General features: G+C 34.8%; 1 protein-coding gene across 6 annotated transcripts in view; it reads left to right on the forward strand.

The window, feature by feature from the left end:
- The window catches only part of RYR3 (ryanodine receptor 3), a 207,424-nt gene that overhangs the window by 128,290 nt on the left and 63,079 nt on the right, over positions 1-16,055 (forward strand). For 3 of the 6 annotated variants that reach the window (XM_027642328.1, XM_027642330.1, XM_027642329.1), the window contains exons 49-58: positions 256-476; positions 1,087-1,177; positions 2,574-2,714; positions 4,326-4,507; positions 5,433-5,511; positions 7,476-7,565; positions 8,998-9,147; positions 10,768-10,830; positions 11,285-11,360; positions 11,546-11,669. In XM_027642328.1, coding sequence (XP_027498129.1) covers positions 256-476; positions 1,087-1,177; positions 2,574-2,714; positions 4,326-4,507; positions 5,433-5,511; positions 7,476-7,565; positions 8,998-9,147; positions 10,768-10,830; positions 11,285-11,360; positions 11,546-11,669 — 1,217 coding nt within the window. The remainder of the gene's footprint in view (positions 1-255; positions 477-1,086; positions 1,178-2,573; positions 2,715-4,325; positions 4,508-5,432; positions 5,512-7,475; positions 7,566-8,997; positions 9,148-10,767; positions 10,831-11,284; positions 11,361-11,545; positions 11,670-16,055) is intronic. The other 3 variants (XM_027642331.1, XM_027642333.1, XM_027642332.1) reach the window with 1 other exon arrangement.

Below are 16,055 nucleotides of genomic sequence, written 5' to 3' on the forward strand. Positions count from 1 at the left end.
AGAATCTGCATATTCTCTTCTGCCACTATTGGTTAAAAAGTGCAGTGGGGCAAGACATAGGACAAAAGTGAATGGCTTGGATTTTCTCTAGTTGAGAAAAAATGGCTTTTGTCTTCATGTGTATACTGGGAATATCATGTTAGCACCCAGCCACTAAGGGAACCTAAGGAGTATTTAAGTATTATGTTTTATAGACTTCCTATTTAATAACCTTTACTCAGTGTGATACTAACAATCATTTACTACTTCATACAGGTTTCTCTAAGTACCACAGAGGCAGCTCTCGCGCTAAATAGATACATTTGCTCAGCTGTGTTTCCATTACTCAAAAGATGTGCTCCCCTCTTTTCTGGAACAGAGCATCACGCATCTCTGGTTGACTCCATGCTTCACACAATATATAGGTTATCCAAGGGACGGTCCCTTACAAAAGCACAAAGAGACACTATTGAAGAATGTTTGCTTGCTATTTGCCAGTACGTATGACACCTGTGTATAGATTGATTTCTTTTGTGCAGAATACGTATTTTAACAATTTCTTTCTTTGTGTATAGTGTAGAACTAAGATTATTTTATTCTTGCATGAAATTCTTGCTTCTCATCATACGAGACAATTTTTTTTCTGAAGAAAAAATACATTTAATTTTTCCATTCTGGGTACTGCACTATAGAGGCTGTCATGTTGATATCAGGCTTAGGGTGATACAGAATAAATTCTGATTAGTTGTAAAACCAAAACCCCAGTAATCACCAAAAATGTTCTGGCAAGTCTGACTCTGTTTGTTGAGGACTTAAGGGATCAATGTGTTTGTATTCCAAAAACAACTCCTAAAGCTGAACTGAACACTGAGGAATTGAACCTTAGGAATTGAAATGCTGATTTGGCTTTCACTTAAGAGGACCAAGAAGTAGCGTAACTTTCTGTGCTATATCATTCTATATGTAGATGAGATTCCTTAAGCACCTACCATTGCTTTTACAGAATACTTTTAATCAGTGTTTTGTATCCCAATATGTAAATTCAGTTTTTATTTAATTTTTACTGAACTGTATGACATTTACTAATAACATTTTTTAAAATTACAGCCACTTACGTCCCTCTATGCTACAACAGCTGTTGAGAAGGCTAGTTTTTGATGTGCCCCTGCTCAATGAATACTGTAAAATGCCTCTTAAGGTAAATACTTTCTGTACATGCATTCAGCATGAAATTTCAAAATAAACTGTTGTCATCATGTTTTTAAAAACAGAACAGGCAGGGTGAAGCAATGTGAAATTAATTCTCAATTGAAAATAATGTAAGCATTTTATAAAGTCTTTCAAATTTAATGAAATGTTTGCAGATTTTTTGAGATCTTACCTAATGTAAACAGTATATAGTAAGTTGATTATGCAATTTTGTTTAGTGAACTGTTGACTTTCTCACTACTTCAACAAAAGAGTATTTGAATGTATCAAATTAAATGTTAGTGTTATCTCAATATCTTTTCTTCTGCTATATGAACTATAGGTAGGATATGAACTATATGAACTAGGATATATGAACTATATGGTAGGATGCACAGTCCAGGAATGAATTCTGAGTGAAATCTAAGAGACAGGACACAGGGAAGAAAATTGACCACTTATTTTTTAACAATCTGTAACAGAAGTCTTATTCATCTTCTTGTTCTGTAAATAGAGAATTAAAAATGTGAGATTTTGACTATTCTGACAGGTTTGCTTCACTTTTCCATTGGATAAAAGAGCATGATCTTAGGTCTTTAGGTCTTCTTACAGAAGAATTGAAATTCTGTCATACTCTAAAGCTGAGCTGCCATATTCACAAACATGCTTTGGAGCAGCATTAATTTTTTCTTAAAAATGAGGTGAAGAGGGAGTGTTTGATTTGGGGTTTTAATTATTATTTTCCCTTCTTAAACAGAATTGCAGTAAAAACCAAAATGCTAAATGCTAAAAGAAATTTTAAAATTTCCCATGGGATAGGAATTTTTAGTTCTAAAGAAGAAATCAGTGGCAAGTGCATCAGTAATCAGTATACTATACTAGCTCTTTAACTGATATATTACAGATTGCTTGTATGATACTTCTTTCCATCAGTTTTTCCAAAGAAGAGCAGTCGCAGGTAAAAGGGTGTACTGTGGGTGTCTTTTGCAGTGTTTTGAATAACACTGAGGCCATCAACCACAAATGACAGGAGTAAAATCAATTTGAATTGGTAAAACTTTTTATCAGAATCTATCATGTCCTACTTCATACCCATTTCATTGTGTCTGTTTTTATTCTGTGAGCTAATCTGTACTGAAATGGTGACAATTCTGAAATTTTACTTTTCCCTGTCATCACTAAGAATTCCACAGCAGCAGTTGGAGATAATACAGGCTTTTTATTTTCACAATATGGGCTCTGTTGCTCTCCCAAAATGAAAAAGAAAAAAAGGACCATTATTATGAGCCATTGGAAATGAAAAGGCAGAGACAAATAATACTACTCTTGTAACAGTTTAATATAACAGCTTGTTATTTTGTTAAATACTGATGTTTTACATGCATTTTTATTTCTTGAAAATCTAGCTTCTGACAAATCACTATGAGCAGTGCTGGAAATACTATTGTCTGCCTTCAGGAATGGGAAGCTATGGAATTGCAGCAGAAGAAGAATTACATTTAACTGAAAAACTTTTCTGGGGAATATTTGATTCCTTGTCTCATAAGGTAATGACTGCCATTCACATTACAGTACAGGGTGACCATAAAAGCATTACAGTGATAATTTGCTGTGCAAAGAGCAGAAAGTTCCTCTTTTGACAGTTGTTTCATCTAATATGGGAGATACAGCAATGACTGCTTTTAACGAAGTGAAAAATTGAATGCTGAATCTTGAAAGATTCTCTCCAAACCAATGAAATGTCAAATCTTTGTCTTGATATACCCATAAGCTTTACACCAGTAATGAGGCAATACATGCACACTATATATATATATGTATATATATATGCATATATATACACAAGTAATGATTAGTGCTTGTTGCACTAAGATGTTGGTGTTGTCTCCTGTCTTAGCTCTACTAAATATTCGTACGTACTTTTTACTGACGTAAAATTAATTTTAATAAATATATGTACGTACTTATTGAATTGCTATTATATGCACAGCAAATTTATGTTGTCTGTTTTCTAACATGTACTTGTATTATTTTAGTTTTCTGGCTATTGCTCAGCCTAGGAGATATGATGCAACATTCTATGAAACAAACCTTTTTCCATTTTTATATTCCAAAGTGTGATCTTGGGATTTTTTAACTTGCTTAGTTTTCTCTGAGTAAGAAAAAGTTGCATTTCTGGTGGGAGAAATGCTCTACTGAGTAAATACTTTTTGTGCTTGATTGGGCTCAAAAATCAAGATCTCACTATGGGACAGTAACAAATCTTTTTCATTGCGTCTCACTAATGTTCCCATTCTAAGCAACAGATTTAGATGATTGCTCCTCTAGGCATTCTGATTTATAATATGGAAATGACGATGATATTTGCATTATTCTGAAATGGCTTTTTAAGCTTTATTTGTATTTGATTTTAGCAACATTTACCTCCCTCTTACTGCTTTCACAAGCGCAAGGAGTATCAGGAGGGCCTGACACAATGAAACGTTTCCAATTAGTGCATCTTAGCTTTTAACGAATAAATGAAGATGATATGTTTCTACCAGTATTGGTAAAAATATTGGCTATTTTTTCAATAGCATTTTCACTTTTCTGCAAATGGCTATCAGCCCAGAGAAAGAAGAGTTGTGTAAATCTGTGATCTGCTGAGCTACGGTGTTCTCCACTGTTCTGTTTTGTACTAAGATTACTAGGAATAATGAACTGACTTTGCTACAGTAAAACAAAATTTTCCTTAATGAGTATGTTTTAAACTGAAGTAGTTTGAGGGGAAAGAGTGTTAAATAAAAATGGCTTCTGTAATTAAGATAGGAAAGAGTAAATTTAGAACTAAGGCATTATTTTATAGATGATCATACTCTGTAACAAGGTGAACAACTCTTGATCCTCCTACGTAGGCCTTCATGGCTCAAAGGAAGCTTGCACTGTACACTTATTGTATATACTTACACAGTGTCAGCATGCTCTTGTGTAATTTGTGTAGTCTTAAGAATATGTAAAGTTGATATAATGAAAAATAGATGCCACGCAGCAATAATTTTGCTTTATGCTTAAATTTTAAATGTGCTTTACTGTGTGTTTGCATCTTCTAATGTTTGTGCATATGGCAGCTTGGTTTTCACTAACATTTTGCATGTTTTTCTATTGGATTTTCCAACCAGTTCCTATCTCTCCTGCAGAAGTATGATCCAGAGCTCTTTCGAATGGCTTTGCCCTGTCTAAGTGCTATAGCTGGTGCCTTGCCCCCTGATTATTTAGATACACGAATTATGTCAACTTTGGAAAAGCAGACTTCAATGGATCCAGAAGGAAATTTTGATCCTAAACCTGTCAGCACAGCAAAGTGAGTCTCATAAATCATAGTGATTTCCTTTCCTTAAATATTTCCTTATTAACATTTTTTTCTCATCTGTAGAGAGAGTTGGCTAGTGACAGACTGTTAGTGATACTAGGACCTCTCAGTAGTAGTATGGGGATTATTGCTTCCTCCTGCCAAATACTTCACTGCAACATATCCTGTTTACTTAAAATGTATTCTTCTCAGCAATGCACAGATGTTAAATATTTCCATGTTATATCTGCACAGTACATAGTAAATTCTTTATTTATTATGTACCCTATTGTCTAATAGTTCAAATGTTTGGGATATGTGCATTTGATACCATAAGTATTTAGAGTGTATTTATGGCAAATAGTACAAGATCATCAAAATCTGGTAAATGATTCAGTTGGCTTATTGCCAAATTTTTGTAAAATTTTCACCTTATTTTGAGAATTGATCTGTAAAAACCTGACATGGCAAAATAAGCAGATAATGTAGAATGATTTAATAGAGATTTGGCCTTCCTAATAATCTTGTGCTTTTAAAATACAGATTTCTAATACTTTTATATTCAAGAACTGAGGATCACTAGCTGAGTCTTGCTATTAAAATCTTACTCTTCCATCATTATGCAATGTGTAACATCCATGTTAATATCATACTGTATTAAGAATTAGCAACCAAATTACCAGTAGATTAGGGTGAAGCAGGTTTTCATTGCTAATAAGTGCAACTGTTATGTATTTGAAGATTCTCTGTAAATGCCCTTATAGCTCTGCCTTTTTTGTGACATTTCTTCTAAAGAAAAGAGAATTGCAAAGCCAAATGTCTCACCTTCATCTGGAGGTGAAGTATTTTGATTAGTGTTGTATTATCCAGATATTTTTTTCATAACTCAGACTGCTGTAAGTTATGATTGAATGACCATGCTCCTCTTCGTTTACAGCCTTGTACTTCCTGAAAAGTTGGAGTACATCATAAGCAAATATGCTGAACATTCCCATGATAAATGGGCATTTGATAAGGTAGGAATTATTTGAAGACTGGCAACTGTCATAAAAAGACTAGTAAATAATACCTGGAATGAATATTGAAAGAAATACTGGACAGTTTAACTGATAGGTCCTTGTTCAGAGTGTATGAATGTCTACATATTTATTTAGGATATATGGAAGAAACTTTTTGCTCAAGAGAATGCATTGGAATTTGTCACTTTTTCAAAGAATGTATTGAGATAAACATCATAGAGTCATAGAATCATCAAATCAACCGGATTGGTGTGCAAGTTTCGAACTGGCTTCCCGCCAGTGTCACCACCCCCTGGGGGTTACCACTTCCTTAGCTTCAGGGGGAAAACCTGGTTCAAACCACTACAGTTGGAAAAGACCTCCGAGATCATCAATCCAACCCTTGATCCAACACTGCCGTGATTACCAGACCATGGCACTAAGTGCCACATCCAGTCTCATCTTAAAATACCTCCAGGGACAGTGAATCCACCACCTCCCTGGGCAGCCCATTCCAAAGTCTGATTACTCTGTAAAAACTTTCTTCCTCATATCCAACCTAAACCTCCCTGGCACAGCTTAAGACTGTGCCCTCTTCTCCTACTGCTGGTTGCCTGGGAGAAGAGACCAACGTCCACCTGGCTTCAACCTCCTCTCAGGTAGTTGTAGAGAGTGATGAGGTCTCCCCTGAGCCTTCTATTCTCCAGGCTAAACAACCCCAGCTCCCTCAGCCTCTCCTCATAGGACTTGTGCTCCAGTCCCTTTCACCAGCCTGGTTGCTCTTCTCTGGACCTGCTCCAGCACCTCAATATCCTTCCTGAACTGAGGGGCCCAGAACTGGACACAGTACTCCAGGTGTGGCCTCATCAGTGCTGAGTACAGGGGAAGAATCACTTCCCTGGTCCTGCTGTCCACACTGTTCCTGATCCAGGCAAGATTGCCATTTGCCTTCTTGGCCAGCTGGGCACACTGCTGGCTCATGTTCAGCTTCCTGTCAATCCAAACTCCCAGATTTGAGGTGACTGAAAAAGAGGCGTTTGGTTTGATTTTGGGGTTTTGGGGGTTTGTTTTGGTTTGGTTTTTTTGGTTTGGGGTTTTAGTTTTGGTTTGTTTGTTTGTTTGTTTTTAAGTAAGAATATATAGTTCTTGGATTCATTTTATGCAGTAATGGTGGGTTTTGACTAGGAGTCAGAGATTCAATTTTATTGCAGCAGCTCCATGATCTAAGAAAGTACAGTCTAATATAATTTTTATATCAGAAAAAGTAATTATAGCTTTTCTTTCTTATAAGCTTTAAGAAGACTGTTATGTATTAATTTTATCTGTGGTTTCCCAAATGATCTGTCACTGTGTCGTGTTTCTGTTTCACTAGTTCTACACAGCTCTAAAACAAGATAATAAATTCTTAAATAATTTCTTGTAACAATAACGAATAGCAATGTTATGGTATAGTTATATAAAATAACAATTCTGTTGTTTGGGGGCTATGTATGCAAATTTGTAGAGAAAATTACACATATATACAGCTATGTAAATGTACAAATAATAATTTCAAACCATAAATGTCAGTTAATATTGTTTAAGGTAAAGGATTCATTACAGTTATATTCTTTAGTGCTTAATCTGTTAATGTTACCTATTCTTCTCTGTGTTTTTCGCTTTAGCCTCCCAAAGAATTGAGGCAATCTTTTTTGCCTCAGTCAGTACTTTCTCAATGCATGAGTCCACATGAAGGGAGCCAGTGTATATTAGGCTCAGAACTGGTATCATAAGACCTACTACTCACAGATCGCACCTATTCAGGGCATGATTTGTTCCTGTGTATCCACATGATTGCATGCTCTTTTTTGAGGAACTGAGCAGCTGTGGGAGTAGATTAGCAGTTTGATATGACAGAATAAACTGACTAATTTACTGTCACTTATCTGTGTTCTCAGCTTATTTCAGTGGTTTTTTGGTTGGTTGTTGTTTTTTTTTTTCAGACAAATAGTGGATGGAAATATGGCGTTTCCCTGGATGAAAATATGAAGACTCACCCATTAATAAGACCTTTCAAAACTTTAGCTGAAAAGGTAACAGAGGAAATTTCAACTGTGTTAACACAAAGTAAATTGATTTGTTTACTTTTTAAAATCTATTTCAATTATATGATAGAAAAGGAAGAAGGACAAATAGGTCCATCTACATGCTGAAGTGATTGTTTAATTAATCTTGCATTGAATCTTGTATGACTTGCTTCCATTACACATAATATTCATCGTTTCTTCATAGGCCTGGACCAATTTATAGTCAACATATCAGTAGCACAGTTTTTTCAGTCTTCCATGGACAAGGAATGACTGGCAGCAACTCCTGGTTTTAGAAGAAAGTGTAATTTAACATATCTGAAGGCAATTTTGTCTTCAAGAAAGATGGTAGAAAGATGTAAAGAATGTGTAGATGATTCAGTTGAAAATGCAGAAAAACATTTAAATTGTTTTAAATGCATTTTTATTTGAATTTCTTGACTAGGCATGAATGTCTTCTAGTTGTCAGAACACTGAATTGAATTTGAATTCTGTTACTTATTTTTGCAATGATTCACTGGGAGACAAAAATAAATCAATTAAATTTGTCCCTCTTTACCATGTTTTTCCTGTTCAGAAAATGGAGATGACAAAAATCAAGAGGGATTCAAAATGTTTAGTTTCCTAAGGTTTGTAAATTGCTTTTGAATCTTTGGAGAGGAGCCAAAGCATTGTTGGTTGAGTTGTTATTTAAGCATTTCAAAGAGAATTTTCTAAATTGTCTCAAATTAGAACTTTTTTGAACCTAAAAATCAGGTCCATCCATAACAGCTGTCATGTTAAGTAACTGTCAGGAAAATTCTAATTTACAGCATGAACTGAAATACTTTTATTAAAATTGATTTGAAAAGTCTTAATGTGATATACTCTGAATTTTCTTTGTCATAACTTTTCAGAATTTCTCCAACACCTTTACTTTTCAAAGGGGTGTTGCAGTACAGGCTGTTTCCTACTTTTTTTTTTGACAACTGTGATTATATGAAGAGGTATATAGTTCACTAATGTTCTGTATCTGTGAATGGATATAAATATAGAAAGACTAAAAAAAAGGCCTTGAGTGCTGATGTATTCAAATGTACATACTTGCTTAAATAATTTCATAGCACTTATAGTAACACCAATTTTTTATTATTTTGTGCTGGAGGAATCAATGAGTAAGTTTCCAGATCTAATCAACATTACTGCTCCAGAGCTCCTTGCAGTGCTGTTAGTTTCTAACACATATCCCAGCAATAAGTGACACTAAGAGCTGAATAAAAAAAATGGTATTTCAAAGCTTCCATCTCATGAGAGAAGAACTATATTGTATGTTCTCATATAATATACAAATTTTATATTCTTCTGTGGTATGTGACAATTTATATAGAAGGACAGAATATTTTTATTGAGTTCTCGCTACTTACTAAATACAGAGAGATTTTGCATTTTTTCATCAAAGGAAAAGGAAATTTATCGTTGGCCTGCCAGAGAATCATTGAAAACCATGTTGGCCCTGGGATGGAGCCTAGAAAGGACCAAGGAAGGAGGAGAAACAATAATACATCAGCGTGAAAATGAAAAGCTTCGCAGCATATCTCAGTCTAGTCAGGTAATGTAGAATTGCTTAAATTTAGAAAGCAAAAGGCCTGTTCACTAATTTACTATGAAATTTTACACAATTATGTCAGTTTTATATACTTTTAACGAAAAGAAGCTTTTAATGTTAGAGTTCTGAGATTGAAAGTCATGTCACTATAACAAACACTGTGAAATAACACTGAAGAGTGGATTCCAAAAATGCAGCAGCTTTTAAGATAGTACGGTTATCAGAGACCATATCAGAGAGCTATTGCTTTTCATTTTCTCAGAAGAACTAAAGAGAGTTTTAATATAGTCATTCAAAGAATACACGGCAGAGTATTTAAAGTCTTTTATTTTTTAACAAACAAATCTAGCAATTTTCTTTTTTTGGTCAAACAGGAGAGCCTAAAATGGGCTTTTTTCAAGATTCTAATTACGACTGACACATGAGATTTCACATTTGACACTTTTTTTTTTAATATACAGGTAAAATTTTTAGGTTATTGTATATATTATCTAGCATTAAAATGTGAGAACAGATTTTTTTTTTCATTTGTATTTTTTTGTAATCACATGTTAAGACCGTTGGTCAATATGTCTGTGTCTTGGATGGGGAAAGCTGTTTAAAACTATGACAAGTGTTTGGGAATTGCTTGAGTTGAATTAAACACACATTTGTACTTTAATATAGTGAGAGTTAATAAGCAATGCATTGGGCACAGTCCTGCTGCCATAAGTAGTCCTGCGAGGAGTGTGCAAAGATGTGTCACAAGGTAACTCCTCATGCACACTTGCACGAGCACTGATCCTGTGAGTATCAGTATCTGGCACCTTAGGCCTGTGTTGGGTTCATTCCCAGAGCCAGTTTTTGCTTACCAAAAGTGGCCCCTGAGCACTCTGTTGCAAGACAATACTTCAGCATTTCTTACCTTTTCAGCAAGCTTCACTGCCTTACAGGGAATCCTGCTGTCTCTGGCATCTCTGCTTCCAGCCATTTGAACTTGTTTTGTAGTCGAGCCTTGTTGCCCAAGAAGATGCATGATGAAGACATGACCGAGTAGAGGACTTCAGCACATGCTTAGTTTCAGTACACGTTTGAAATCACTGATTTATATGTAACCATTTACATTTCACATGTACCTAATAGGTTTGTTGCACAGAACTTTACCACTTTAAACAGTTGAAGACTGTAAATACATCATGCTCCTCCTTTTTCTTAGTCTGTAAATTCCTCAAGACAATAACCTGTTTTATCTTTTTGTTGTGTTGTCTTGTCTTTAGTATAGGATTTGTCCAGGCTGTTCCCACACTGTTCTGTCATGTTTTGAAGGCACATGTTGTATGTCTCGTGATTGGTCTCTTCTCTTAGGCTAAAAGCATAGTTGTTAGCAACTTGCCATCTCTCGCAAATAGAGAGATCTAAGTATCTGCATAACTTTCCTACTTCCACATCAGCAGATGTATTCTCTTAATTATCCTGTGTGTCTTCAGTACATTGCAAAACAATAGCTGCACACAGTTTCTACAAGAAAGTTTAAAATTGTGAATGATGTTACTCTAGTCAGGTCAACAAAAGAGATGTTGTAGTTGAATACTTTTATCTGAAATACTTTTATCTGAAAAAAATTATCTTTTTATTTCCCTGCAGGGAAATGGGTATATCCCGGCACCACTTGATCTCTCTAATGTGGCACTTTCTAGGGAGCTTCAGGTTTGTCTTTGTGTTTTGCATATATTGCACTGAAAAGAATGAATAGATTTGGTTTTATTATTATTAATGAGCTGAATTTTGTTAGGCTTTGCGACTGTATCTGTGACTGTGGTTGTGATATGCTGTTGTAAAAAGGTGCATGCCATACTATTTACATACTGGAAAAATGAAACATACAAAAATTCTGCTGTTCATGCCATTGGTGCTTTCTGAGTTCCCAGAAAAAGTTATCACGAAACCAGGGAAGGAGCTGATAATAGTATGTGATATATGTGTATCCTGTGCTTGTGCTGACTTCAAAAAACACCTGAACATAGTCCTGACACTTAACTATGATGTTTCTTTGCCACAAGAGTGTAGACTTTACCCAAGATAGTAAAATTATGTAGAATTACAGAATTTTTAGTTGTCATCTTCTAATTTTGCATCTTGTTTTTTTCTGGTGGTAACATAGGGAATGGTTGAGGTAATGGCAGAAAACTACCATAATATATGGGCCAAAAAGAAGAAAATGGAGTTGGAAAGCAAAGGTAAGCCAAAATCCTGTGATCTATACCAAAAAAAAACCAAAAAAAAAAAAAACAAGGAAAATGAGGGAGAAGAAGCAATCTGAAAGAAGACAGTGTAAGACAATCAAAATTGAATAGTTCCTTTCATACATGAATTAAAATAAATCTTAGAATAGAAAAACTAACAGCTTTTCAACTTACTAAAGGTGGAGGTAGTCATCCTTTATTGGTACCTTATGATACACTGACAGCCAAGGAGAAATCACGAGACCGTGAAAAGGCACAAGAGCTGTTTAAATTCCTTCAAGTCAATGGTATAATCATATCTCGGTAAGTTGCACATTTTTTTGATATGCTTGTTTACATTCAGTGCGCAAAACAGCATGATGTTTTTATCTCACTGCAGTGTAGTAGTTATTAACATAATTACCATTTGGCATATCTTCTATAAATCATAGTATTTGTTATTTTTAAGTTCAGAAAGACCCTTCTGAAATAGTATAGACAGGTATTATTTTTAATGAGTATGTGGTCATAGTAAACACAAAATGCAACAGTAATGTAAAAAAGCAGAGAATTTAAGCATCTAAATTCTCTAATAGCAGCCGGCAGTGTCAGTAAAGATCACAGGAAAATAAATATGAAGCCTGATACTGAAACACATCTATGTAAAACTGGTTTTTAATCCAGTTTTTGAAAAAATACTGGATTGAGTTCTGTGCTTTCGTAAGACTAAGTGACTATTTTGTGGGCATTTCATCTTTAACTTCTGCTCAAGCAAAAGCATAGACTTTATTATTTGTACTCTAACTTAAATTGCTGTGTGTCAAAGTAAACTGGCCTGTGGAGCATTACACTGTCAGTGAAATTAATATCACTTCTTAACCTATATTTTTTGACTGTATATTTTGGAATTGTGAATTGTTATACTAAACTATCATGTTTTATTGTATGTGGAACACCTAAGCACATTGGAAACCACAGTTTTGCTGGCATTAAACATTTTTGTAAACTAAACTGTATTCATGAACAAATTTTTCTGTAAATGTTCTTCATTTCCTATTTTCATTTATTTTTGCTTTTCAAATCTGCATCCCTTTTGAAAGTATACTCAGAAATTTATACAAATCAATGATCAGGACCTGGGAAAGGTAACTTTGTTGGCTTCAACAATTAATTACATTTCTTAAGATATGAGAAAACAGTTCTAAATATACACTTCTGCACTAGTACAGAGAGAAATTCCCTCCTGCCACATATGTAGGCTCCCAGCCTGAATCCAAAATGTAGGTATGCCACCAAATACTTTTATATCCTCCATAATTGCTTTAGAGCCATTGAATAAGATTAGTTCCTGAAAATGAATAGTCTTTTGAAACACCAATGGAATTGTTCAGATTTTGCAGCTATGTCTATTTATGTCAGGAGGGCAATGTTTTCAGTGTTAACTCATGGGTCAAGTCAACTTGAAAAAGCACGTTCAAATTCTCTATTGGTGTGGGTGAGGAGTTTGCAGCAATAGTCTGTGTAAGGATGAATCAAAATTATTCTCTTCTCAATGTTTCCTTCAGATGAATATGTGCATATATATATATAAAATCTTTTGAAGTACTCATTGCAGTTATCACATTTCCAGAATGTTATTCTTAGAAACACTGGACTAAGTATTAAAACATAGAAATTGTTTATAATTGGAAATTTATAGGTGGAACAGCATGTGTACCTTACATATACCATCTGCCTCTGTTATTTTGTTTTGGTGGGTTTTTTTCTCTTCTTTCTTTGTTGAGAACACTTCTGAAACACTTTGTGTGTTTGTGATGTACAGATAAATCTCTCAGGCCTTACTCAAGTACATGTTAGAAAAAACATGATATTTTGTTAAGCATCTTTAAATCTCTATAAGTTCCTTTGCTGCTGCTTTTGTTATTTCACAAACCCACCAATGTATCTCAATATTTAGGAAAGTACATGTAGTCTCTTAGGAGCTGTGACTTCTTATAAACTCAAAAGAGAATATGTACAGTGATCTCACTGAAAATACAAATAAATACTTAGTCTCCTTTGTGAGAGTGAGGCAGGGGGAGATGCCTCTCAACCATACATAGCTGTTAATACAGACCAAATACTTTGATTACACAGGTGATATATAAATTAATAGGAGTTCATAAAAGTATTTAAACTAGAACTCTTCAAATAGAATTTTTTTTTTCAAATGTAACTGTAAAATGGGAGATTAGAGTCCTTCTAAATTTATGTTTAAAACAATTTTGGAAGGGGTTCCTTAGTTCTCTGATTCTGTATCTCCAAACTATAACTGTTCCTTTCCTCTTAACTGTGTTCTGATATGGTCAAGAACATCCATTTTATTATGAGATACTTTTTTTGTTAAAATTTCTGCTGCATCAACCTTCTACCACAGAATTACTTTTTTTCCTTGGATTAATCTCATAGCTGTTTTACAACTGTTAGTCTAATCTTCATTTATTCTCCCTAATTAAGTCCCACACAGTGCTAAGAAATCTTAGTACAAATGATCATTTTTTCCATACTACAACGAGCCCAGCATCTTCCCTGCTTTCTTGTTCCTTTCTTGCTATTGCCTGAGTACCATAAACTACCGGTTCCTCCCTTCTTCCTTGCTTCAGACACGCTGTTCAGTACACTACCCCTCTGTAGTCTCTGCGTTTCCATTAGCCCAGTCATTTTCTCTAATTGATAAAGGCCAACCCTTCCTATCTGCTACTATTTGAAGAGTCTGTACAGAAGCATATGAAGTTGCCATTGTGGGTAACCAGAAGTTTCCCTTAATGTTACTCAATTGCTTCCTCATTTAGCAAGGCAGTTAGATGTCCCAGGTGTTAAACACCATCTATCAACAGAAAATCTGAAGTATAATTTATAGTCCTTTTAATGTTGGTATAAAGAGACTATGAAAAAGTTGCAGACTAATCAAATGTACATGAAAACCTCAAGGAAACAAAAAGGAACGAAAAAACAACTTGTAACAGCAAACATGTTTGAAACCAGAATAAATTAAAAGCCCTATAGGGTTATGTGACTTCAAAAGGAAAAAGAAAAAAAATCCCTGTTCTTGTCCTGGATGCCAAGACAGAATGCATCATGAGCAGTTTTGTGGAATGAACCCTTAGCAATGAATTGGAGAGTATGGCTACCCATCAGAGGAACTTTGATGGGCTGGAGGAATGAGCTGACAGAACTCTTGTGAGGGTGAGCAAAGGTAAATGCAAAGTCCTATACCCAGGATGGAATAACCCCAGGAATAGGGGAATTGAACCTGAGAGCATCTACGAAAAAGAGCACATTGAATTGTGCAAGTTGAATTGTGCAAGTTGAACATAAATCAGGAATATGTCCTTGTGTTGACAAAGGCTGACTGTGTACTGGCTTTATTACTAAGTGTGGTCTGCAGGTTGATGGAGGTGAATTTTTTTCCCCTTCCATTTTGTCATCATGAGATTGTATCAGGAGTACATTGTCCAGTTTTTGGCTCACGAGTGCTAAGGAAACCATTGAGAAAAGAGTTGCTCAAGTGGGAGGCCACTGAGATGCTTTGGGGATTGGCATCCACGTCATGCTGGGAAAGACTGAGGAAAGATAAGGGGATTTTTTAGTTTTAAAAGAGAAGGATACGATGGGATTTACTGCTGTCTTCAACTGCTTAATGGTTATAGAGACGATGAGGTAAAACACTGTGTCCTCAAAAGTAACAAGTGCTTACAAGGAAAATTCCAGTTATACATATGAAAATATTCCACCATTATTTGTTCCCAGAAGGGGTGGTTAAAAATTACTGTAGGCTCTTCAGAGTCATCATGAGATTTCAATTCTTGAAGCTACTCAGTACATTGCTGGACAAGGTTCTGAGCAACCTGATCTTTCGGCTTTGCTTTGAGATGGGACTTGGATCAGATGACTTTCAGAGGTTCCTTCCAACCTAAATTTTTCCCTGATCCTAAAGAATTTTAGAATTTCTGTTACTTAGGTTTCATTTGTAGTTAAAATAAAATCCAGTGTTTTAAATCTAGGCACTGACAACCACACATTTTTATTCCTCTTTAATATCTTGCATGTACCAGTCAGGATTTATGTCATGAATTTATCTTAAAGAATAAATAATACATGCCTCTTTAGAAATTATTGTATACTGTTGAAATTTTTCAAATATTTTAGTAGTATAGTAGTTTGTTACTTACATTGAAGTTTTCATTTAGTAGCTGAAGTAATTTTGACTTCAGTCTTTGATAAAATTCAAGGAAAAAATGAAGTTTAACAGTGAATAGTCAAATAAAGGGTAGTACTTTAACTTATTTTGTAAAGATGCAACTGCTGACTTCCTAAACATTTGGCACTTTATTGTACCAGCAGTAGAAATTGAGTGACCAATGTATTACTTCGTTAGATTCAGATGTACCATGACTTTGTTTGTGCAATAAGATAGCACTCTGAAGTTCTAAAATATATATATTATGGATACTTTAATCACAAGCTATTATACCTCTTATTAAAATCAGCTCATGTTTCTATTTCTTGCCTGGTAGTTGATGTCTAAGTGTTGCTATGGAAAGTCAATTTCTCCTTCTTATAAAAATTTACCATAATAAAAAGATAATAAGGCATGGAATGCTTCATAGTACTGTTTTAATTTGTACTACTGTCATCATGAGTGCTATTTCTCTTAATCCTTTCTGAAAC

This window comes from Corapipo altera, unplaced genomic scaffold (genome assembly GCF_003945725.1).
Source record: "Corapipo altera isolate COAL_440 unplaced genomic scaffold, ASM394572v1 23b, whole genome shotgun sequence".
Taxonomy (NCBI): Eukaryota; Metazoa; Chordata; class Aves; order Passeriformes; family Pipridae; genus Corapipo; species Corapipo altera.